Here is a 27,122-nt window from a genome sequence, read left to right on the forward strand (position 1 = left end):
TCTGATACAACATACATGATGCATTTAGCATCAAGTTCTTTATGTGTCTTGATCAAATATGTAAAGTTTCTACATTTAATCTGAAGAGCTAGAGATTTTTAATAGTTTCCTCTTCAACTGCATGAAGTAAACAAGCAAAACCATAAATGAAACTAACTTTCCATTTCTTCATTGTTTCAGATGATGGAAAACTGTCCTTTGATGAATTCAAAGCTTACTTTGCTGACGGAGTTCTGAGTGGAGAGGAACTGCATGAACTTTTTCACACCATTGATACACACAATACTGAGTAAGCACCCCCTTCTTACAATTACAGTGCTGCTCTCTGTACCTGAGAACGGAAAAAAGACATCAGGCTGATTTTAGAAAACAAGAAAACAAGTCTAAGAAGGCGGCTGCTTCAGGGAAGCTAGGCTGTGTCATATGGCTCTAAACTGTACAAGTGAAGTATTTCTAAACCTTGTAGAAATACCTGCATGTTCCAATAAATTGGGTACTGAGAACACAGGGTGGAAACTGGATGCCTTCTGTGTTCCCCACCCATGATAGTAAGGAAAAGGGGCTGTGGCCTCCTTCAGGCTTAAATATGAGTTCCTCAATTCTCGATCCCACTTTGCTAATTCATTACATGAGATGAACACTTGGACCAGATGTTAAGCAGGGAAAAAAATAAATGAAGCGATCATATATAGTAAAGAGCAGAAAAAGTCATCCTGTCTGGTGCTGGCGTGGTAATTGCGTTGGTGCTGTCACTTAGGCTGTTTGGATATCCCCATTACGGTTGGGCTTAACAAGGCTACAGGGAAATGAGCTGACAGGAACTTCATGAAGTTAAACAAGGAGAAGTGCAAAGTCCTGCACTTGGGGAAGAACAACCCCATGCACCAATATATGCTGGGGGCCACTCAGCTGGAAAGCAGCTTGACAGAAAAGGACACGGGATGGACACCAAGTTGAACGTGAGCTAACAATGTGCCCCTGTGGCAAAGGCGGCTAATGGTATTCTGGGCTGCATTAGACAAAGTATTGCCAGCAGGTCAAGGGAGGTGATCCTTCCCCTCTACTCAGCACTGGTGAGACCACACGTGCAGTGCTGGGTCCAGTTCTGGGCTCCTCAGTACAAGAGAGGCTTGACATACTGGAGAGAGTCCAATGAAGGGCCACAAAGATGATTAAGGGACTGGTGCACCTCACATATGAGGAAGGGCTGAGAGAGCTGGGACTTTCTAGCCTGGAGAAGAGAAGGCTCAGGGAAACCTCATCAATGTATATAAATACCTCAAGGCAGGGTGCAAAGAGGAAGGAGCCACTCTTTTCAGTAGTGCCCAGTGACAGGACCAGAGGCAATGGGCACAAACCCAAACACAGGTGGTTCCCTCTGAACATCAGGAAACACTTTTTTACTCTGAGGGTGACCAAGCTCTGGCACAGGCTGCCCAGAGAGATTGTGGAGTCTCCGCCTTGGAGATATTCAAAAACCATCTGGACACAGTCCTGGGCAACTGGTTCTAGTGGCCCTGCTTGAGCAGGGGGGGGTTGGACCAGATGACCTCTAGAGGGCCCTTCCAACCTCATCCATCCTATGGTTTTATGACTGAAGAAGAGAATGAATTTCCTTTTTATTTGCTTTCTGGCCATCAGCAGTTATTCACAGCAGGTCTCCCATTTACTGTTAATTAACCACTAAAGCTAGTGGTTTTTAAATTGGACTATTCGTGTGGTAGAGAAGGTCCTGAGGAGAGGCCGTTTATTGCTTTTGCTAAGAGGTTATGAAGACATCATGTAGAAATTGTGGTGTGGGTTGTGGTTCTGGTTACAAGGAGCAAGTACACAGTAAGTCAGTATTGCTTTTCTCAGCTGCATACAGGGGAGCAACAAGTATTAAGATGCTATCACAGCCCTGCTTCCTATGTTTACTGTAAGAAAAGGTAGGAGCAGTGTAACAGGACCTTATCTCATCCAATGCCAAACTCCATTGTGTCTCTGGGTTTTTTACCTTCCACAGGGAAACAAAACCCTGTGGCTGTGTTTTTGTAATTCATCTACTTCGTAAACATCCAGACGCTAACTCACAGTGAAATATTAGTAGCCTTGTGCCTCAGACACATGATTTTGGCAATCACCTTAATACTTTAGGACTTGCACATTGCCTCAGGTAGCTCCAGACAGGCCTTTTCCCTTGGCCAGTTCTTCCTGATGGTGACTCTCGTATGGCTTTTTCTCCTTTGGATGTCTGTGTCACAGCATCGCGTCCCTCCTTGTTCCCCTCTTTCTCAGCTTCTGCCAGTCCTCCTCTGCAAACACCAAATTGCCATGACAGTTGTGTATCACTAGCCCCAAATGCTGACCCGAGCCCAGGCCCATCACTCTGGTGGCCTGTCAATGACCAGACGTGATGCTGACCATTGACATGACAACTACCCTTGCAGCAGAAGGCCTGGAAGTCAAGCCGAGGGCTTTTTCAGGAACCATCTCAAAGCTCATTCTTCTCAAGAAGCCTCACTGAAGGTCTTGTGTACTTGGAAGCTTGTCCATTTTTTCCACCATTATGAGCTAGTCTAATGAATATATTCTCTCTCCTTACAAATTTTTCCTCCCTCCAGTCTAGATGGAATTATTAAACCACTTCACCTTTTCCAGAAAGTATGAAGAAAGAAATCAATTGAAGTCTGAAACCTGATCAATATTGTACAAGTGTATGCTAGGGAACATGAATCTCAATTCATGATCTTTTATGAACAACTTCAAGGAAGATAAACATCAAAATTTTAAAAAAGATTCTAGGTTTTCATTAGCCAATATACAAATCTTTTTTGTAAAAAATCAATAGTTAAATGAATTCAGATATTAAGTATTCAAAGTGTTGTTTATTTCAAGACATTTAAATATACAGTCAATATGTCAATATGCAGAACCACATTTTTTTGCTGTCTTAAGAGCTTGGTTGCTTTTTTATAAACGTGTATGAGGTACTGTTCATGTCTGTGTGATCATATGGAGCCATGAAATGCCTACAGTTAGGAATCCTGTTTTAGATCTGTTCTCTGCAGTCCTAAAAGCATTCACATAGGCACCTAATTCATATAAACAGAGGAATATATCCCCTAGGAGTAAATGCCTAAATAACTCTGTGAATTTGTTTTTTAGCTCTGATCTCTCTTATGTTTCTGTAAATCAGGCGTAACCTCCCCAGAATCATTATATTTAAGCCAGCACAAAATGGCAGTATGGAATTGGACTCCTAATCCCAAGGCCATCCTAAAGCATCCGGTAAACCATCCTGTGTTGAAGACTCTTGGTACTAGGATGCAACAAACAGGTTTCCCAGATGTATCATTCTCCTTAACAGACAACAAAGGAGAAGAAGCAATACAAGCAGGTTATCTCTTATCATAAAAGAAGAGAAGGGTGTCATTATTTCCCTAATTTCCCATATTTCCCTAATTTGTCAAAAGTACTCACGTGCTATAAATTCAAAGCAGAAGGTTGCAGAAATACTGCTAAATAAATAGGTACTGTGTACAGAAGAAATAAGTGTAACATTTAAATTTCCTCAGGTTTCTTAAAATCAGTGGCAAAGACTGAGAAACAAATACGATCTTCAACAAACACAATGCATGCAGTCTACCTAATTCTAGCAAAATGAATCACATGCTTCTTAGAACACCATGGGAATTTGCTTAGCGGATTAAGGGCCTTCACGCAAATTTTTAACCCAGAGTCAAAGACTCATTTCAGAGCCAAAGACTCATTCATAACAGCTTTGGATTTCCTCATGTGTACCACATATCTGCATGAGAGTGGTTTTATTTTACCATGATTCTGTTTGTCTGCATTTGTCAGGGAGCATCCTGATAAGAGCAAATATCCTTGATGACTATGTAAGATTTCTAAGAAAAAAGACAGATGTTCTACATCCGTTTTTCCTTTCTTTTTATTTGTAAAGCTTTTTTTAATTTGTAAAATATTTTTATTTGTAAATTTTTTATTATTTGTAAACCTTTTTCTCTTTAGCAGAGAATATCTGGACCTGAAAAATATGTAGAAAAGTGAGAATGACACTACATTTTTCCTCCTGGGAGATAGGCATACCTGAAAAATAGGTGCGATTTTGTCAAATGCTACAGTTACTAGCTGAGAACAGGTAATGAAACTGGCACGGCAGCCATCTGAGAGAGAGATCATTCTCACTGTCCAGGAAGAGCCTGGCAAAAAGCAGGACACAAAAGTCACAGAGAATACATACTGTGAAGGATCATATTTTCATATGTTTCAGGGAATTGAACAGGTGGAAGACTAAGAAAACCTACTAAATTACCTTTTCCAACCAGAAGAAAGGGTGCTTTCTTTTGACCGGTTAACATTTGTTACAGAGTAGAACCTAGATATAGATAATAAGAAAACAAGCTTAAAGCTTAGATTTAAAACAGCAACAAGAAGCTTTTTGGATATGTTTTTCCATGACGTCCTTAACTGATAAAAGGCTTAGTGCCTGACTTTGCAGCTGAAAAGTATTCTACACTGCTTGATCTTTCTTTTTAACAGAGGCAAATACGTTTTAAAGGCTTTTCCTTAGGACCTTTGAAAGCTTTTGAGAACCCTGTCACCAGGCAGGCAGCAAGATGGAGCATGCCAAGTATCAGATGGATATAGCAAAGAGAGACAGCTTGGACAGTATAATTTAAATTCCTTGTTAGTATAGCTTTCCAGCAAAAATCACATGAAGCAGATATAATAAGGAGGCAAAAACTTTACTCACTGGCATTTGCTGAAAAGGGCAGATTATGTAAAATGTCTCAAATTAACCAGCTGGCTAAGAAAAGTAGCAAAATGTTCATTGAACCTTGGGAAGTTTTGTAATGTAAGCATTAGGAGAATCACGCACATATCAAACAATGCCCAAACCACCTATTCTGTGATGTTTTCACTTGCAAATTACCCAAGGGAATGAAATTAAAATCATGGTTTGTGCCTGTAATTCCCAAGTAGTTTATGGCTGGTTTTTAGTAGGGGAGGGTGAGAAATTCTACTCAGTTGTGTACCTAGTAGGAGAAGATTTGCACAGATTATTTTGTCTCTCTTATCCAGTTAAAATACAGACTCTGTCAAACTCTGGGCAAATCATTTATCTTCTCTCTGCTTCACTTTGCTATTTACAAAATGCATACTGTAGTTCCCTATCCCAGAAATATTTTGTAAGCATTGAGATTATGCAGTGATTTACACTACACGTAAATGCCTAGGACAGATGGCTAGGGAAGCATGTCATGATCCGCTAGATCATTTCTTGGAGTATCTCAAGATTTCATACCCAGCTTGTCACAAGAGCAGACTTTGGGTTGTTTCCACGTTCATTAAATCTTTTAGCTCTGCCAGCATTCAAAACCTCACTGTCTGTGTGCATGAGTCTTTGTACTTCAAAGCCTGAAGATGAAAAAGGAGAGGTGGCCTTGGGGTGATATCCATGGGCCGCAAGCTCAGGAAATCTGAATTCCCTTCTCAGCTCTGCTGCAGCAATCTGTCAAAAAAATATTCAAAGCATAAAAGACTTACACTGGCTTAACACTTTTAAGGGAACTAAATCAACCAGGTATTAAAACCCCCTGTTACACGGGTCCTAATGTCAGTCTTGTTGAAGAGAGATTTAGAAGATTATTAGCTTTTAAAAAGACCAAGCCAAGCTCATGTAACATACCTGTTACAAAGCAGATAGGCTATGGAAGACTGCTACAATGAGCAACTACCATTTTCAGTGTGATAGCAGGGCAAATAATAGGGGGTTTAACTTCCCAGTAATTAAGGATGTGTCTGCCTAACTGGCTATGATCTCTGCACCTTGCTATTTGGTGCAGACAGGTGTTATCTTTTTACAAAGTAAAAGAAGAGTCAATTGGTACTGCAGTGACCATAATCGCCAGGAAAAAAGATGAGTAGGAATTAGTTACCACCACATAAATTTTCCAAGAGATAGGTTGAATAGGAGTTCATTATGCCAGGATGAATTTACATTTACAATTTGTCTAGACCCTAAAGTACAGGTTATTCATTCAGGGCAGATGATTGCTTTTACTGAAAATTTTCATTAGCTAAGGATCTTTCCTCAGTACATCATTTGGACATATATTTTTCAATTTATGAATGTACTTATGTGTAGACTGGCTATTTTTTCCTTTCTATTTCATAAAATCTACATTACCTTTTTATAACATTTTAAATATTAAATAAATACCAGTAAAGACACGCCATACAAATTGATTGCCTGATTTTTTTAACTTCCATTCCTTGTTCCTTTTGATACAGCCAGAAACAAATGTATAAGTTAATATATACAACATAGATTAATAATGATGCTATCACTATCTAGACAACCAAATTAGGTGAAGTAGTGTGTCCATGCAAAAAGGAAGTTATTTTTTCCCATATTTTAATATTGCTACAATGTTTTACCTTTCTTGAAGGTGTTTTAATACAAGAATTATATTTGTAGGAACTGGCAATCAAAAAGATAAATTGTAAACAATTAAATTTGTGGCGGGGGTTTTGTCTTTCATCCACTGAACCATAAGCTAATATAATAATTAGTTTATAGGCCAACTACTAGGTACACAGAGTTACACAGAAATTCCCCCCATGGGCAGACTAGCTCATACCTGTTCACAAGGCCTTAACATAAGTTGTTGGTTTTTTTTAAAGCCTCCTATGACCACAAAGAAACAAGAGGACACTGGGCCAATGGGCCACTGTGGTGACCCGGTGAATGCCAGTCTCCTGTTTGTTAATGAAGGCAGGGAGATAATATCAAGAATTAATTCATACATTAAATCAATTTTAACATTCTTCAGTAAAACAAGCAACTTCTGATTATTCAGGGATACTGTGCTTCAAAAGCTACGTAAAGAGACAGTAGAGTGGTTTGATTAGGCCATACAACTAGCATTCCTGATGTGTAATTAGCACAAGGTGACTGCTTTAGGAGGGTAGCAGTTAACTGTTCTTCCTTAAATGCAGTTTCCAGTATTGTCATTACTTCAGATTAAGGCTGAAAGCCAATTAGGCATTTGACTTCCACTGAAAGTCACTTCTATTTGTGCTTTCCAGGATCTCATGAAAACTTTGGCCAATCCCTATTCAACACACACCATTAAATAGTATAAAGAAGCTGTTACGGAGGGTCCCCACTCAGATGCCCTCACTCTGTCAGTGTAAGAAAAGGCTTTGCGTTGATGCAACATAGAATCATAGAATCATTAAGGTTGGAAAAGACCTCTAAGATCATCGAGTCCAACCGTCAACCCAACACCACCATGCCCACTAAACCATGTCCCTAAGCGCCTCATCTACATGTCTTTTAAATACTTCCAGGGATGGTGACTCAACCACTTCCCTGGGCAGCCTGGTCCAATGTTTAACCACTTGATTAGCAGTGATTAGGTCTGGGCTGTTACAGCCAGGTCTCCAGGTTCTCATTTCCTAGCATGCAGTTAGCACTTGCATCTACGGCAAAGCAGTGTCTTGTATTTAAAGACCCTTAAAAAAAAAGGCAAGAAATCAAGAGCAGTGATTATTAAAGACTTAAGCTTCAACCTAGAGTTGTACAACGATCCTTCTCCCCTTATTCATAATGGTTTAAGTGTTTTGCGGATTGCCCAGAAATAAGCACACTGTAAGAATCTGGGCAGCATCTTAAGCTCTGTTGAAGGTATCAGGAGGCCAAGGTAGATCCCCACAGTGTGTTGAGTAGGAGCCAAGACACCACAGTACGAGTTAGACCAACATGAGGGCATGGCTGTGAGCAGGGAAGGAGCAAGAGGAAGAGCTTATCTTTGCCTCCTGATTTGACACATATTTGACATGACATCTGTGTTATACATCTGTAATGTCACGGTTGGGAGCTTGTCAGTGCTTGTCCTGAGACCTCAAAAAAACTCAATGCACTCTACCTGAAAGCTGAGTTAATCTTTTCAGAGGAGTTTTGTGAGGGTGAAGGAAAGCCAGTGTGGTTCCTCACCCCTCTGTCCCCCTACAACCTCAGCTCCAAGCTACACAGTGCTCAACAAGGCTCTGCAGGGCTGATGGGAGCAATGGGAAGGGTATTGGAGGCAAATGCAGGTGCTGCAAAGGCACCAGAAGTCTTTCCTGGGGCTGAAAAGGAGAGTGACAACACACAGCTCATGGGGGAGATGGTCTGCAGGTCATAGCTGAAGTAATTTTGAAGCTGAAGACCCACATGCTCTGCTGTCTTGGAGCATCCTGGTTATTAACTCCTCTATCAAGTGAACGTGAAACACTTACTTTGGTTGCGTAGCAATTTGTACTATCATGGCACAATCAGTACACACAGCTCAAGGAAAAGGCTATCAGGGACTGATGCTCAAAGCCACCTGAAGATAGAGTTGAACCGGTGATGGTAATGACAAGAAATGGTTTATGTTTTCAAAAATTGCAGACTTTTACAAAGGCAATATCTGAGAAGTTTTAAGGCTGAGGAGAGAAGAGTGGAGTTGTCTTGCAACCTTAAGCATTGTGTTTCTTGACATATTCTCCTAAGCACTATTTTTAGGAGCAAATTGGAGCACAAGAATGTTTCACAGATTAAACAGGAAGACGAATCATGGAATGTGACTGGCTTTGCTGACTTTCCACTTGAAAAATATTGAATAATTTTTTGGTGTTATTTCCATTGCTATTTAATTTCTTGGCCCTTTTGAATCACTAAATCATAATGTATACACCAAATCCAAATCTGAAGATCTTCTTCCTCCCGTATTTGCATCTAATCAGGAACAAAAGTCATATTTTTGTTGTAAGCTTGATATTTTAAGTACTTTAATAATGTGTGCATCATTCTTACTACCTAGTTTGTATCTTAACATTTCTATGGGCTCTCATCTGGTTTCTAAATCCATTATGTGCGTATGTTCAGTGCAGCTGCCTGGGGGTTGTAATATTACTGCAGAAGCTATTTAAACTCCCAATTATCGCAACTCAGAAAACCCTAACTTGCGGGGTTAGCATGCTCTAAACAATTAATAGATTGCAGTACCCAGTCTTCACATCTGCCTTTAGTGAATGCTAAACAGCTTGCGTGCAAGACAGTATTGCAGCACAGTTCAGCTTCAGAGGAGGTAATTCTGCAGAAATATAGCTGGTTTGTTTACATGTGTTATTGCCTGAATAGTTGTACAGAAAGTAGAGAAAAGTATCAGCAGCACAGGTCTTTTTATACATGGGGAGAAGTATGGAGGAGAAGTTTGAAATTTGTGGCTTATGGGGTGAATGCTTTTACAGCTCATTTCCTTGGTAAATCTGCCCCTGCTTAATTTTATTGTCAAGTCTGACGAGCCTATGTTTCAGCAGAGCAAGAATCCTTGACACGGTTAATGGTTTAGTGAATAGGTTTTAGCAGTCATTGCAAATGTAAACCTCCCTTTTACTCTTATCCTTCTCCCTCCCCTCCCCCCACTCGTAACTTTCATGGAAATTGTTTTTGCATAATGGCATCCTCAGGGAAAAGGTGTCAGAAGATAATGAGAAGATTTGGCAAAGTTACAAACCAAGAGATATGCAGATGATCTCAAGGGGATTCAGTCTGCAGCACTGCTGGAGAGATAGTGCAATAAATGCTTCACTGATCACTGACTCATATGAGTGATCATATGACTCATATGAGTCAGTGAGGAATCAGACTTGTTTTTCTTACTTTTCTCATTGGTAAAATGAAGTCCTCAGCCAGGACCTTAGTTACAAGGTAGGAGGGATGCTAGAACTATTGAGGGAGACCTGGGGCACAGGCAACCTCCCAAAGGTAGGGAGGTACCATTAAGCCTTTGTGTGTGGCACAAGTTAAACTATGCACAAGCCAGAGATGAGTTTGCTGAGGACCTGAGAGCCTCAGCCACCTGCAGCACCGAGTTTATGCTGGGCATTTGGGAGAGTCTGTCATGGTGCATGTACTGGACATGTAGGGATGGGACTTGGCACTATGGAGACACGTTTACAGTTGCATGTGTATTTGTCAGCAGGGTGTCTAAGGCTCCCTCATAGTCAATGAAGTCACTGGAGCCTAAGAAGTAATTCTGCTCACATAGGCTTCAGCATTGTTGCCCAGGCGTAAGGCATTTAAGATGCTCCCACCTGCGACATTAGCCCAAGGTGGACAGGATGACACAGGGGAAGCAGTTGGGACATATGTGGTGGGAGAAATGCTAGAGCATCTGAAACAACACTAGATGCCTATGTTATATCCAATTACTCAGGCTCCTGCTAGCTGGTCTACTGAAAAACCCTCAACTCCATTGAATACACTGGGGCTCCTTTGCCTGGCAGGGGAGGTTGGACACCCAGCGCACATATGGCCATCTACATTTAGGTCTCAGCCCCAAAGTGAGTCCACCTCCCTCCCACCTGCCCAGGTCTTCATTAGCAGAGTCCTAGTTCCTCCCTTGGGTCAAAAGAGAAATGCTGAGATCATCTGCCCTAATAGCAAACTCCAAAAGGATGCCAATTTGATGTCTGAGAGCAAGAGGTTGGTTAGCATTATCCTTGCAATTGTGGGAACCCCTCGGACTGCATTAGCCTGCAGCCCAGTACTATGCACTGAAATTAAAATGAAATGCATGTTATATGGGACCACAGTGCTTCCTTCAAGACCCTGGTTGTAAAGATAATAATGACAAATCCTCAGTAGTTTAACAGTAGTCTAAGGATAGTAATTATCTGTGCCTTGGATAGTTTTCTTTTGTTTCAGTTGGAAGGCATATTTTAGTCTCATGCTATTGCTGATTTATCACGGTTCGATACAAGTACACAGAAAAAAAAAATGAACGGCTAAGTACAATGACAAAAAAAAAGATTTATTAAAAACAACATGAGATACAGACAGGCTCTTTAATTAGGTGAACTGCAGGTGAGTGAAAATTGTTTTTTTCTAAAAAGGAATTACTGAATGCAAAAAATTGCAAGAGGAAAAGAATACATTGGGTTTTGACCGTTCTTAAAAACTAGATCTTTTAGATTAAATAAGAACTTCAGGCACATGGTGCAGCACCGACATCAGAAAGGTGCGTTTTCTACTATTTAAGAGACGTAATTGCAGCTATTGGCTTTAACTCTCAGACTTTTCAAGACAATAGCTACAGAAATCAGTTTGGAAATGAAGTACAGAGAAAAAGGCAAGATACTGGTCAGAATGAGCTCATTATACAGTTTAGTATTTCATGACTGAACAAAACAAGTTCACTGAGAATGATTTACACAGTCCTGATGCTAACAGATCCTCTGGTCAGACAGACAAGCTGCAAATAGAGTTGCTTGGAAATTTTCCGTATGAATGGTTATTTTTAATGGGAAATTCAGCTTTCTGCAGAAAAAATGAGAATCACTCACACTGGGAAAATCAAACGGTGATGAGTAGCTTCAATTGCATTGACCTAAATGGAGCTGAGCTAGAATATTTCATTTCGGTTCAGTTCTTCAGAAGATAACATCGTCTTCCTAGCAGTGAGCTCACTGCTTAATGGTAGGTGTAGTTTGAGGGCCTAGTCCCTTCCATAATCTGGTTTCCCAGAGAACCACAGCAGTTTTGGTATCTCTATCAGCATGTGCATTTCCAAGGAGTTTAATAAACCAAAATAAACATTTTATTTTGTGTAACAATAAATAATCTCAGTTTAAAAAAAAATCATTTTGGGACAAAAACAGAAGTTGAAACATTATCATCTTCTGTGGTGTGAAAACTCTGAAAGTTGCTCCTTGTGGCAAAAGAGCCACCATGATATTGCCTCTCATCTCCTTGTTTAGGTTGGTGTGATTCAGACTCAGCTAAAAAAATCATAGCTCTGCAGCCCTTGTGCAGTTCTCTACAGATTTTAGCAGGCACCACAACTTTTAATATTATTATGACTCTTAGCAACACAGAGACTGTTATAGCTGGGATGATTAAGGTGGCTAGCCAGCCATGTAGTCATTGCATCCCTGTGAATCATTGCCTAATGCAAAGGACTAGGGTTGTTTTGTTTTTTTTTTTTCAGACGAGTTGTTAGTCAGGAAAAAAAAAACCAACAACTTTATTCTCTCCTCTAGTCCTGCCACACACAGAGCTGTAAGTGACTATTCTGAAGTTATCACTTGGCCTGGAGCTAAGCATAAGCAAACTAGGCAATTATATAGTGAGGCACAATTTGGGACATTAAAACAGCCATGACCCCACTGCCTGTGTCAGAGCCCAGAAAGCCAAGTTGGCTGCTGCATTTGAAAGGCCAGAGGGTGCACAATCCAGCTAGCCCTGGGCTTGAAGAGCAGCAGTGTCCTCAGGGCTCCCCAGGGACCAGCCCCAGGAGCTCTGTCCCACTTTTGCCCCTTGTTCCTCCTCTCCCTTTTCTGTGGCAAGAGGCCAGCGCCTGGGCTTGTCCCAAAACCTCGTCCTACTGATGGCAAGAGGCAGTTTTGCCTCCGCTGATAAGAAACCTTGAAGAAACCTGAGCAAAAAGGTCTTTGCTGTTGCAAAGGAGCTGTGAAGCAGAATATCCTTAAAACGGAAGTGCACGTATAAGACTCCTTTGCACAACACCCTCTGTAGTGTTGGAGCACTTATCTCATTTCACTGACTTGAAGTGGGATGGTATGCAGGCTTTCTTGTTGCAAAGAGCTTACAGCTTTTTGGCTGAGATTGTCCATGGATGACTATTCAGTTATCCTTGCACAGTCTAAGTAACAATTCCTTTCAGTCACAAATTATATGCTTCTACTTAACAATAGGGGATACCAGCCTCAAACTTTCCTCCCTAAAACTAAATTTAGCAAAGAGACGTGCAAATGGGACCCAAAAAGAGTTTGTTCAAGCCTCTGAAATAAATCCTTCTCATATCTGAGAATGAAGAGAGATCCAAAGAAGAAAGTGTTATCCTTCTCCAGCTATGATAGTCATGGCAATGAATTTCCTCAATTGAGTTAGTTCATAAGGTTTTTCATACAGTATTGAATTCTTCAATCAAATAACTGCTTTAGAAGCCAGAGTCCACACTTTATATATAATTCCTGTACTGAAGAGATGTCATTGCCTCTTCTTGTGGTCCAGGGAATATATGCAGATATTCTGCTGGTACCTTTGCCTAGAGGTGCCTTTTGTCCCAGAGAATGGTATGTGTCAGGTCAGTGGATGGGGCTGTGGATCGGTGGATTCACACCAGTGGATGGGTGGAATAGCTTTAACCTTCCCTCCTTCCTGGCTGGCCCCGGTCACAGCTGACTGTGGTGGGCAGAACAAGAGCGTGATCACAGCTCCTTTCCACTCCTACATTTTGGGCCACTTCCAGAGGTACCACAAATAGGCCCTTTTGCCACAGTTCATTCAAGTGAATTTACTTATGTTTCTGTCACTGAGCAACAGGTATGATCAACTTTGCAGTGATCAGGACTGCTCAGTGGAATATTTGTAATAGTCCTTTAAAAATAGCTCATGTTATTAGGTAGAGAACATTTTAGACAAAGTCAGACATGTAAAAGGACTGCATTTAGTAGTCAGAAAGCAAATTGAGAGCAGAAGTTTAAAAAATGATCGTGCTGACACGACATGAATGCATTTGGCTGCACCCTATGCTTTGGGTGCTTATCAGGAGTGGAGTGCTGGTGCCTGGATGTGAGTCATCCAGCAAATCTTGCAAATAACATGTTCAGCATTGCCAGATTATAGGTCTAAGCAGAAGCATCCTTGGCATACGTACCCACTGAAATGATGAACAGATGCCCGTGATAAACCTGAGTATTGAGTTGCAGAGACAGCCCTCTGGTGTGCACCTCACTCCTGTACTATTAAATATATTCCAAACTTCTTTAATTGCTTCTGTAGCATCCTGCAGGGAGCTCAAAATTGTTTGTATACAGAAAAAGAATTTCTAGGTTTGTTCATGACTGTGTTTGAAGCAGCATGTTATTATTTCTGAGAGAATGGAATAATCAGTGACACAAAATCATAGTTTCCCTGCCTAGAACAGCATCCCCTTCAAATAGGATGCCAAGAACAATGGAGCCTTAGAGGGTATTTATAATAGAGAAGGAAATACTATGACTATGCTAGACTGAAATCCACACTCTATGTCATTTCTATGTTCTGTCACAGGCTTCCTGAAAGCTGCTGCACAAACCACTTTAGACAATAATTTTCTTGTTATTCAGGTGTCCAATTCTAACTGAAAATGAATTCAGCACCCAAATACTTTTCCATTTTTACTCATCCATTTGTGGCTGCATCGCTCCTGTCAATAGGACTAACAGTGATGTTCTGATGACAGCAATGCTGAAAGCCTCTGAGCCACTCCCTTGCTATATTGCTACCACACTGCTGAGGATACTGCAGAAGAACAAGGACCAGAATGGATTTTAACGTGAAATTTGAAAAGTGAGCATGAATTTGACTGGCTAACAATGTAAAAGGCTGTTTTAAACACAGTTATCAAGCTGTACATTAAGAAATGCAGAAATGTCTTTTACAAAGAGAAGGCAATAGGGCAGATGATGTGAAGGGGCAAAAAATGCAGGGACAATGAACAAAGAGTAGGCATCATAACAGCAAACTCCTGTCATTTAACATCATCATATTCTGTCACTGCTTTTCGACTCGGGCAACTCCAGCTTTCAGGGTTTCAGTTTGCATTCAAGGATTGAACGTCTGTTGACCTAAGAGTTAAGTTTCTCAGCGTCAGCACCAATTCTTACTACAAATGTCTTTGTACCTGCCACCAAGTTCATTGGAAAAATCAGATGCAAGACCCATTTGCAGCCGTCCAACTTGGCCCATTCAGATGCAGATCAGGTCACCTTTAGTTAATAAAAGTTGTGGGAAAATCTCATTTACATCATCAATTAAAAGTGTTCAGAAGTTTTTATAGCCCTGAGTATGCAAGTTTGTGACAACCTAGGATCATGCAATTTCTGTCTGTTTCTCTCTCTCTCATGAAATAAAAGCTAGGTGTATGGAAGTTAGCATTGGTGAAAGTGACTTTAAGATAATACTGTGTCATCATTTTATTAAAAGGTCAATAAAAAAATCCCATTAAAAAGATAAGTGAAAAAACCTTAAGTGCAATCAGCCGTTCAATATTCACCCCTCAGCAAGATTAAAAAAGGACATTCATGCTTTTGAGTTTCTTATTAATCAGTTTCTTCTCCTCCTTGGAAGAAAGTCAATATGCTAACTTTCAGAATTGAGCTGTAGGTCAAATGGTCTATCTTTTGACTATTAAAGCCTCAGAGAAAATACTGCTTAAGAGTTGATCAAGATGAAATCTGTTTGAAATGAACAGTTTTGAATTGTATGGAATACTTGCATACACTTATGTATTTATATGGGAATATGGCAATACAGCTATTCTTTTCACATCACTAATTTTGCTGAAGTTAGTACTGGTGAAACAGTCTTGTATGGCCAGAAAGACTTAGAAACTATGTGTGCTGATGGGCTATGTCTGGTTTTAGCCTCCTGCTGTACTGTCTCTCCTCCGGAGTGCTACTGCCCGGTGAAGATTGCAAACAGGAGAAATCTGTTGGGTTTTCGCCTCATTTAGCATGGAGGGCCAAGCTCTCTGAGCCATGCTGTCCAGCATGACAGCCACAGAAGAGGAGTACAGGCAGAAAGGTGTGGAAAAAACACCCATGCAGTTTCTGGTGTTTAGCATTAGGACCAAGTGTGTAAAGCCTGAGGAGCAGTGACTCTGCACCGTGACACCCCAAGGCTAGGTAAGGAACTTCAGAGGGGCCTGCCCGTGAGTAGGAAGGTGCCAGTGGGAACATTATCAGGAAGGGAGGCTGCGCCTGCAGCCAGCTACAGCACAGCTACAGCCTCCAGCTTAGGACAAGCCTCCCTAAGGCAGCGGAGCAAGGCCAGCAAGGGCCAGGCACCCACATCCCCTGCTACAGCCCAGGCAGAAAGGCTTCATATCCCAGTCAAGCTAATATTGAGTCCTACTGTTTACCAATCCAACAAGAAACATTACTAAGCTCGCTAACCATCTATCCTCTTATCTTTGCAGCAATCTTGACACAGAAGAACTCTGCAGTAAGTTCCTTTTTTCGGCAAGGAGATAATCTGTGCCTGCAGCAGCCCTGTGCAAGTGAACATACCATGTGATACGAATTTTTTTTTCTGTTTAATCTTTGTAGCTCAAACAGAAAATAATTTCCATTGAAAGAACTCCTGGGAGAATGCAAATGGCTTATAAACTTTCAGACTGTCATCCATTACATGCAGAAATTACTTTGAAAATACTTTTCTTAATCGATACTTCACATTCTCTGAGCTTCGAGATCTGTTCTGATGTAAAGATAGATAGATACCTTTTATCTTATTTCCCTTTCATGTGAGATATTTTTTCTAGCTAGTTCATCATTTTCAGAGGTATGAGTGCTTTGGCAATTTTGAAAGAGATTGTCATATTAGTACCCCACTGGAGGAAAGTTCATTACTTTCCTCCAACTTGAGCCAGTGAGAACAGCAGTTTGAAAATTCCTATCATCCTTCATCACAAAAAACTCCTGCAAGGCCTAGAATATGGCCCAGTTACACATTTCTGTGCCCCATTCTGGGCTGTGAGTCATTTCCCCAAAACCCTGTTTGTTCTCCAGCTGATCTTATAGCACCTGGTTTAGGAGTGCTGCTTGCAGCAGAAAACAGTTCACAGAAAATCTCTGCAAGGTCTCCCACAAAATGCCAAAAAAATAGGTATACTTATCAAAACCAGCCTATTTCTGAGGGAAAGATGTCAGCAAATGGTAACCTGATAAATTTTCCAATGGTCAACAATGTTGAAGACCTATAAAAGCTGAAAACCCTGTCAAGTTGAATGCTAGGTCATTTACTCACCCACAAGATAACTCTACCCACTGAGGGGCACCTCAGCCTGTGGCTTATAAATATATGAGAAGAGACTCAGCTGAAGTGAACTGGGCTGTGACAACTTCTGCTGGTTGAGAATCTGGCCAAAATTATAGAAAACTGGCCAAGGAAGACAGGGGGGATTGTTCCACAAGAGATTTACTGCTGTTAATATTGCACTGGAGGCTTACGGATTTGCTCAGCACCTGACCCCACCAGCCACCTCAGGCTGGCCAGATGGCTGAGGAGGATCTCAGCCAGGCACTGGCTCTGTTTACTGTCTGTTTTGATTAAATATGGGCTGCTTCAGCTGCCTTTTAAATCTTTCATAGGTTGCCACTAGGGTGTTTCTCATCTGTGAATCTGGTACTGAATTTACTCAACACGTGTTTAAGCTAGTGATTATACAGCTCTTTCTGAGTTCTCTCAGTTGTCCTCAGAAATGAAGCTTCACTTCCAGGATACTAATTCACAATACGTTTTCATTCTAAATCATTTCATTCAACCTCTCGGCAATACCAGATTATGTGGCAGTGCTCCTGAAACCTTATGCTTTCATGACTCCCTTGAGAAGCTCACGTTGACCTCTTAAAAGCCTCAAAGTATAGCTATTTATTATTTCAAAAAGCTCCTATCTAATCTTGTTCTTCCTGTCTGCCATTTAGATGTTGTTTTTCATACTCTTCCAGGTGATCTGATGTCTAAATGCCTTGTCTAACACAGTCTCTAGCTTTAACATCATTTTCTTTCTTTCTTTTTCACACTTTTCCTTCCTGTGCCTCCCTCTATTGTATTTTGCCGCATTGACCAAATGGGAACTCAGGTCATGATTTCCCAGGGTTGCCTCCTCCTCTCTGCCTCCTCCTGTAATCCCTCTGATTGAATTATGTCCCCTGATTTTACATCAGTTCTTTCTGTTGAAATGTCCTTTGCTTTGAGCAGCTGCAAGGACATCCTGCAACTTACGTTATTTCCATGATTTTTCTTAAAAGTCTTTTGTATGCATCATATTTGTTGAAAATGTAATCACAGTACCTGGGACTAGAGGCTTATCTGGCCAACTCATGGTCTCTTCGCTTCTCAGAGAGAAACAACTGACCCCGACTCACAACAGCCCCCACTTGATTTTATCTCCTCTAAGAGCTTTATCAATGTTATTCATTTTTGTAGCAATATAATCAGATTTAGTACATACACATGAAAACTTCATTTGCTGCTAGTAACTATAAAAGTAGACTATTAAACTGAAAATCTAGTTTAGAAAGAAAATGTAGATATTTTGAAAGTAGGTCTCTTTCAGCTCTCAAACTGATATTTTAAATTTTTGTCAATTTGGCAACCCATTTATTGAAAGAAAATGTTTTGAAACACTGATTTTGGTATTTTAAGTACTCTGGGAATGATTTTGAGGGACATAATACAAAATTTAAAAATAAAATCATCCCTTTCATTGTAACTCTTGTAATTTTATATATTTAGATAGTTAATAATACCATAACTGAATTCAGACTTGATAAAATTGATATTTAATGAAATATTGATTTTTTCAGGTCATGAATACGTGACGTGGGTTTTCTTCTTCTTTTAGAATATTTTTCCCAGCACTTAGGAGAGTATGAAAATGTTCTATCTGTCTTGGAAGACTTAAACATAACCATACTGAAGGCAATGGACAAAACAAAGAAAGTAAGTAAAAATTGTGAAATTTTTGTTACATTGTATATTTTGTTTATTTGAACATGTATCCAGTATTTTTCTTATCTAGATAAAGTTACTAATTCGTATTTAAGTTCTTCCACATATACATGTATGTAGCAAAAGTCCAGTAGGAAAAGGCTTGTCAAAACAGTTGAGTATCAAAGCTGTAAAGCTCTGTCTGCAAAGTATTACACTTTGGATATAAACAAAATGGTCTTTGCAAATGATCTGAAGAATGTTCTTCATATTGTCGTACCAAGAGAGGGTTCCATGTCCCATGCCAAATGTGGGTATTATCAGCATATCAACATTTGAAAATAGTCTGAATTTGAAAAAATAATCCAAATTTTTGAAGTAGAAAACATGTTAGTAAAAGGTGCTAATGACTTAAACTATATTAATGAGTACCATTAAATTAGGTAGGCAAGAGTCATCTGGAGATATACTGGGGGTCGTATTTATGTTATTGTTAAATGTAGATTCCAGGATAGTTTAAAAAGATTAAAAAATGTATCCAGTATTTTTCTTATCTAGATAAAGTTACTAATACGTATTTAAGTTCTTCCACATATACATGTATGTAGCAAAAGTCCAGTAGGAAAAGGCTTGTCAAAACAGTTGAGTATCAAAGCTGTAAAGCTCTGTCTGCAAAGTATTACACTTTGGATATAAACAAAATGGTCTTTGCAAATGATCTGAAGAATGTTCTTCATATTGTCGTACCAAGAGAGGGTTCCATGTCCCATGCCAAATGTGGGTATTATCAGCATATCAACATTTGAAAATAGTCTGAATTTGAAAAAATAATCCAAATTTTTGAAGTAGAAAACATGTTAGTAAAAGGTGCTAATGACTTAAACTATATTAATGAGTACCATTAAATTAGGTAGGCAAGAGTCATCTGGAGATATACTGGGGGTCGTATTTATGTTATTGTTAAATGTAGATTCCAGGATAGTTTAAAAAGATTAAAAAGGGCTGTAATATCTCTCTCCGTGTTCCCTGAAGCTGAACCCCCGTACTTTTATGATTATAAAACCACCCTGTAGGCAGCGGCTGTGCATCCCAAGTACTTAGTCCCGAAATATAACTGGCCAATGTAAATCACTTGAAAGTATTTCTGATTGTAACAACAGAAGACATAGAAATTTGGGTTGAGTGAAACATCCTGACCGAGAGCAAGATTTCATTTCCATTTCAGGCATTTTAAACAAAAACAGCACTCTCAGAGGCAGCAAAGAGGAGGTGTTAGGGCTGTTGCCCACCGGTACAGTGAGGGGGCATTCACCCCGGAGGGAGGAGATGTTTCTCAGGAGAGGCTCGGTTTCTCCATCCATCCATCTGACGGGGGATGTAGCCATGCTGCAGGACATGCTAGGCGGCCGATCCACTTGGGACTCAATTCATTATGGTCATACCTGCTCGTATGTTCATACCTGCTCGTTCATACCACATCCCAGCTCGATGTCTGATCAAAAGTGCATCAAGACATTGGGTAATATGCTCCTTTTCCCTGGCTGAACAATTAAATACTCTGTGCAAGGTGGAACAGCTTCAAAAGGTGAGGGAAAGCACAAACCAGGGAAAGAAGTGAACCTAGATCCTCCAAACCCAACCCCAGACCCACACCACAAGGCTACTCACTAGAAGGCAAGCCGTCAACAACAGAAATTTCAGCCAAAACTATTCAGTAAGATCCCATGAGAGGAAGAAAACCTGATTTTTTCAGTCATTCAATTGAGAGATCGATGGGGAGAAAGCTGTGCTTCTCTAGCAAAGCTGTTATCTTTGGCATTCAGGTGTTTGCAAGAGTGCAGTACTCATACATTTTACACGAACTGCCAAAATAAAAACCTGAAAGTGTAGCTTATTTTTTTAGAGCTTGAGCCAGTAAGCTGAATGTCTCTCTGTTCATGCTGTGCATCTTCCACTCCTAATGAAGTGAATGTGCATTGACTCACTGCCTCATTGGGCTGGACACTGAAAAGCAACAGATTAGTTTATTCTAGCCATGCATAATTTTTAAAAAAATTAGCCATGTGTATAAACTACTGCTAAAGGGCAGGACATGTCATCTGATAACTACTGGAAGTAAATAGAACACGGCATTTAAGAATTACTTCAGAAGTTAATTACAGAGGAGGAGTCCCAGTAGACTAATCAGAGTTGTAAGAAGTAAGCCCTGGCCTGCCTAGAAAATGGATAAGAAAATCTGGAATATTAGTAAGTGTTTCATTTGTCTGCTTGAAGAACCCATCTAAAAAAAAAAAAACCACACCACAATTTCTTTGAATTTTATTTTCCTGACTGCAGATTCAAGCTTAATGGGGTTTCTCTCTTTCAGGAATATCCCAACTGACTATTCGTTAGAGGTGGCAGAACTAGAGCAAGGCTAACACTGGAAAAAATACTTTTAATTCCCATTAGAAGACACAGTGTGTGAACACAGTCAAACAAAAAATGTGTCCTCAAATATTCTAAAATAGAGCTTTCTGCCAAGGATATGCCCAGCAACTACAGCTTTGTATGGAAATTAAATTCTCAATTCAAACTTGGGATTATCCACAACAGGAACTCAGTTCTCAGGAAACAGATAGGTTATGTGACCTGACTACCTGATAAATCATTGGAGTGCAAATAATAAACTTTCCATCTTAAACAGTGCAAGCTTTTCTTGAAGTCTAAAATCTGCAATATATCCACCTAAAATCAGAGCTGGAGGTGGAGCAAAAGCTAGTTAGCATATTGAGATAGCATGGATAAATGATGTTCATCACCAGTGACACACACAGATGTGATGTAGCTCCTAGCTCAAGTTGACTTCGCAGCTCAAACAAGCAGGTACTCAGAAATGGGTGGTTTGGTTATGAATGGCCATTGGCATGTATGCAGAGCAAGGTTTGAGTTTCCCCTCCTAGTGCAAGATAAAACTTTGTCATTGCTCTGCCATTGCAGCCACCTAGTCCCTTAAATAGTCAATGAGTAATGGGAGCATTTATTACAATTTTCTAAGCCATTATCTAGTTGGAAAATTCATATATAGAAAAAAAAGCCCAGAAATGAAGACCTACATTTTGAGAGCTACAAAGACATGGTGTATCTACAGCGGCTGAGTCAGTTTCCAATGACAGGACCAAATTTCCAAGGACCAAATTCTCCTATTAAAAACCAAAAGTAAAAACGTCTCAGACTGAACCTGAACTCCACCCTGAAGAGCATGGTCCTGACTACAGACCCAGTCCTCAGGGTTGCCATGAGCTTTCCATCCCCTCTGACTTTTTGTGGATTGGAGAAAGCTCAGTGCCTCAAACTACCACTCTGCTAAACTTGCCCAGAGTGCATGCCACTTCAGGTAGGCAGCTCATTCAGTCTTAAATATCTGGGGGGGAAAGGAGCAACTTGGTACTTCATTCATTTTATTTATGCAGTTTAGAGTCAGATAAACAATCACCACTCAGTCCTTCCTATAGAAAATCCCTGCTTTCCTACCAATTCATGATGCCCGTACTCAGTAGGTACTTCGCACGAGATGCAGCTGTGGAATGGGAGCCCTAGAAAAAATGTTCAGCTTCAGTTTCCAAGGAAACCCCGGAGAAGGAAGATGTGTCAGTCTTCAACGAAAAGCTGAACAGTGCATTAGAATGTCTGAAAAATCTAAATACCTAATCTGCAAACCTTCCTTATTCCAGATATAAACAGAACTAGAAATTTAAAAAAAACCCTAAATGTAGTTTAATGTACTTTTCTTTACTTTTTGGTGTACGTTAATCTAAGTTTGATAACACCAAAGTGTGTGGCATTATTTGACTCATATCTGTAAATCTAGTACAAAAGTGTGTACCAAGTAGCTTTTGCACATGAAACAGATTTGACTCTTCATGCTGTCTTGTTTCAGTTCTGAAAATCACATGCATTAATGAACAAATACCTTGGGTTTTGTTTACAAATATTCCCAGCCTGTTCAGCCTTTAGTCAGAAAGGTCTCTCACCAAGACCAACTGGAGTTTGGCTTGGCTACGGACTCCTGGATTTAAATCAAGATCAACCAAATTGTCCCCATCACTCCAAATTATTTCCATGTGTAGATATTTTTAACCCAACAGATTAGCAGATAACTGACTCCTGCAAGTTAATTGCAGCATAATTTCCGTGTACTTTATTGCCCTCTGTGGTTTGAAAGGGTTGTCAGCACACCTTTCCTGAACTGAGCTTTTCTCTGGTCTCCCAGTCCAGTGCTATCTGAAAGTGAAAATATTGAGTCATCGATGGGAGAAAATGTTCCAGTGTGTTAGCAGGTTCAAGAAACTTCGAAACCAGATTTCCTTTCACTGTTCTGGGGCCAGATCCCTCCAGGCTATCCACACTAAACAGCACCTGGGAAGACAGGAAGCCCTCGGTGGTGTAGGTGCGGTTCATGCTCCGTCGCTTCAAGGGAAGGTGCTAAGCTAAAAATGCAGAGAAATAGATATAGCAAGGAACATCTTTCAGCAGGGAAAACACTGAGTTGCATTTGCAAGCAACATACTTTTAATACAAAAGACATCTTACCAAAGGATGCCAGGGAAGCTACAGCCCTTCTGTTCTGGTACTGGTCTCTTGTGTTTCATCCTTCCACAAGGAAGGGAAACACGTATCTGAGGATTTTTAGAGGGACTTACGGCATTTGATATTTGATCATTTCGCTCCTTAGGATGGAGAGTCTGCATGAGTGGCTTATATGGGAGTGGTGAGGACAGATTATTCATTGGTGTCAGTTGTTTTTCTTGTACCTGCCAGGTTGATATTTTCCTGAACAAAGTACAAGCTGGGATAGTTCTGTTTATCTCGTTTCTTCTTCATCTTGTATACAGGAAGCATTAAAAATTAAAGACTCAGCAAAACTTTACAAATGCATTGGAAGGCTTGTTTCCTTAAGCCTTTTTTCTCTGACATCTTTTATAGCAAAACACAGAAGCATATTTAATAAAATATTTAATCTTAACTTCTTTATTACCCAAATAAAGATACCATTTTCAGCAAGCTGCATTTTTATTACTTTCTGTAGCTTGCAGTCACATATAAATACAATGAAGAGAAACTTGGCAACCCTCAGCACAGAAAATAAAATCTGTCACTGAGTAATGATGCAGATAGATAAAAATAGACCAGGTTTTTTAAGGTGCTTGACATCTTGGTTCTTTTGACTTGTGAATACTGAAAATCAGAATCTTAGAGACTAAAGAACGTGTCTTCCTCAAGTTATCAAGCCATAAAATTGTTGCTATTTGTCAGCTATTCAGTAAGAACAAGTTTTGCTCTATCATTTTTATTTCTGGTATTGCTATAGTTTATTACAAATGCAACCTGCTGGTGGTGGTGAACTATTCTGTACTCAGTAAACTAGCAAAAGCTCATTTAATCACCAAAAATGTAGCTTCCATATGAAATGAAGTTGGCAATATAGAAGCATTCAGGGGTTTAAACAGGCATCTAGTGGTATTTTAGCAAACCTGGGGTATTCAAGGATGTCCAAGATGTCTGCTCAAGCCTGACAAATAGCACACAGGACCTCCAGGAGACGCAGGGGCAGGAGGACACCCCCTTCTGGGGTAGTAGCTGGAAACCAGGTGGGTCTCTGTAGGGCACCAGACTCCAGTTTAGGTACTAGAATAGCTCTGAGGTCTCTGAACGGTTTTTCCCAGAGGAACAGTGTCACAGAGGAAGAGCTTGTGATGGCTTACCCTGATCTGACAGTGCCTTTTATCAAAGTCATAACACCCATTTGAAGTTCACTTTTTTTCACCAGCTGAAGAGCACTCCCCTCTCCTCCTGCCTCCTGCTTTCCCTTTTTCCAACAGCACCGGGTCATTTTCCAGCCAGGACTGATCCCCATGTGTCCCCACTGGCACTGTCACTGGCACCCGCACAGTGAAGGCTGGCAGCAGAGGCTTGGGAGGAAGCAGGGACCATTTGAGATGATTTTAACCCCCCTGCGCCCTAGGGCAGTTTATGCTGCAGTGTTGGTAAAAGTCTAACCAAGCTGGCTGGTGGCCACGTGACTGTGCCAGGGGGATTTCAGGGTGGGATATGCTTCCTGCTCGGTGATTTCAGTGACTGTTGGCTTGAGCCTCACCTAGCCCATTAGCCTATCACAGAGATGATAACAGTCTTGACATACAGTGTACCGGCTCTTAACTTACTGGAGTAACAACTAAAATTCAGACTTTTTTAATTGGCACATCGGCGAAATGGTGGGAATCGGGAATCACTGAGAGCGACTGAGTCTGGCAGAGATGCTTCCTCGGGAGACTGGCACTAAGTGCCCATGTAGTTGTTTCTTTTTCCTTGCAAATGGAGGCCACCCTGTGAGCTGTCTCAAAAGTGACTTAAGACCACCATACCTGTTGTAAAAGTGATCCGACCTCCAGCAACAAAAAGCTTCGTATCTAAGCTGTTTCTTAGGTTATATTGGTTATATTTATTAGATCATACATTTTAATTTCAAAAGTAAATAGCGCAATAGATTCTTTTTTTTTTTTTTTAAAGTAAATTGAAACTGGCTTTTATAGTTAACAGTGCTTATAAGATGAAACTTTGATCCAGTGAGTAAGAGTGGAGCTTGACCCTATATAACTTTATATCTGAAGTGCAAATCCAATAACTATAACGCAACAGCAGCCTCCTGGATGGACTTGGGTAGGACTTTCGTACAGACAATAGAAAACATTTATGAACAGCAAAATGAGAAATTAAAATCTGAAGTAAAGGGAACATCAAAATAACCAAGAAGGACTGTCAGCACACTTCCTAAACAGTAGGAATTTGTTTAAATATTGAAGATCTCCCCTTAATCTGTTCTTCCATGTCATCCTTTCACCATCCTCATTTCATTGTCCTCATTCCATTTCTTTACATCTCTTTTCTTCCTCAGAAGGACAGCAAAATCTTTCTTCCATAGATGAAAGCCAGAAAGTGCTTTGGCTAGAATAGTTAACGTACACTTTTTCAAAACTGAATCAGAGAGAGATGACCTCTGAGTGCACACTCCTCCGGTAAATACAGAGGTACAGCTCTTTTGGAGACAAAAGCACTGCAGACTTCCATGGAAAGGAATGGCAGGCAAACATAGGAAACAAGAGATGGGACACTGCAAAATTTCTCCTTTTCAGACTCTGAAGTCTCATGTTCTTTGCTTTGGAGAGACTTTCTTCTCTTCTTTGCAACTATTTTATGGACACCAAATGATCTGTCTGTGATAGCTGTACCAGCCTCAGTAAACTAGCAAACACCACTTAAGCAGCAGTAACCATGACTGGTTTATACCCAGCATTTAAATATGCAAAACATAAACGTATTAAGTTTAGGATGGAAATGAAAGATAATTTTTATTCAATAGAGCAATCAAGTTCTGGAACAGCCTTCCAAGCATTTGGGGGCAAAAAAACCTAACTGCTTTTTACATGTTGCTTGCAAAAACATAGAAAGGGGAGTGCGTGGTGTGCAACAGCAAGATGCTGGACTCAGTGACATTAGACAGCATGTCTAATTCTTTGTTCCTATGAAATAATTCATTTTTCTGCTTTGCTCAAAAAAACCCAAAGCTAAGTGAAGTCAATGCAGCCTTGTTATTACCGGAAAACTTCTTGTATTGTCTAAAAATAGGAGCCAGTCAAAGTAAGAGAGAAGATTATAGGAGCTGAAAGAGTAACACAGGGACATGCAATTTAGTTACTGATGGTGCATTTATAGTAATTATGTAAATCACTGCACTCTGGAGGGTTGATACCCATTATAAACCAGAATACCTAGATTTTTTTAATTGCATATTTGAGTAACAGTAAAAGTAGCAATTATGTAAATTATATCACAAAACAAAATAACTGGGAAAAAAGCTAGACAAGCATATGTCAACAGCAGAGTTCCAAAACTAATATTCTGTTTGAGCAAAAATGAAGTTTTAATTGTTTGTTTGTTTGTTTTCTCAAAACCTGTGTTAAATTGGCTGGCACCACTTTTTGCACGATTAGAATTTATTAAGTTTCCACAGAATCTAGTCTTGTTCTCTTTGAAATTGCACTTTTTACAAATGCACCTTTTGCAGAATGAATGTAATGAATAGCTGCTGCCAAAGAATAACTTAAGGCAGGTATTACTCAGTTTATCTTGATCATTAATTTTCATGCATTGGCTTTGAATCCAGTTCATTTGTTCCTTACATTCGTCACTAAGTTTTTTTCAGGTCAGCATCAGTCTAAAATACCATAGCCATCTCCCATCTTGATTTTTTAAAGTGGACAAAATATCCAGATTCCACTGGAAATGAAAAGCCAGAACAAAAAGGAGTTATTCATTTTATTATGCCTTATGAAGAAATAGAGATCTGTTCAGGATGAAGATTATATAGAACACTGAAGGCAGACAGATGAAGGTCAAGACATAAAGAGCAGCAGTGGTACATGCTGCAGCATGCAATGATTAATACTTAATACTGTAAGACAACTGACAAAAATACTGCAATCTGATGTATTTCTTAACTGCACAGTTAATTCTTCCTGTATATTTGATTGCTTCAGGCTGT

The 27,122-nt window shown here is 40.1% G+C and overlaps 1 protein-coding gene across 1 annotated transcript in view; it reads left to right on the forward strand.

Annotated features, from left to right (window-relative positions):
• The window catches only part of NECAB1 (N-terminal EF-hand calcium binding protein 1), a 70,920-nt gene that overhangs the window by 16,789 nt on the left and 27,009 nt on the right, over nt 1-27,122 (forward strand). Inside the window, exons 3-5 of the mRNA XM_009275455.2 lie at nt 181-289; nt 16,026-16,051; nt 18,456-18,553. Of these exons, the coding sequence (XP_009273730.1) occupies nt 18,536-18,553 (18 nt within the window). The 5' untranslated portion in view covers nt 181-289; nt 16,026-16,051; nt 18,456-18,535. The remainder of the gene's footprint in view (nt 1-180; nt 290-16,025; nt 16,052-18,455; nt 18,554-27,122) is intronic.

The sequence above is a fragment of the Aptenodytes forsteri genome, unplaced genomic scaffold, assembly GCF_000699145.1.
Source record: "Aptenodytes forsteri isolate BGI_AS27 unplaced genomic scaffold, ASM69914v1 Scaffold208, whole genome shotgun sequence".
NCBI classification, from domain to species: Eukaryota; Metazoa; Chordata; class Aves; order Sphenisciformes; family Spheniscidae; genus Aptenodytes; species Aptenodytes forsteri.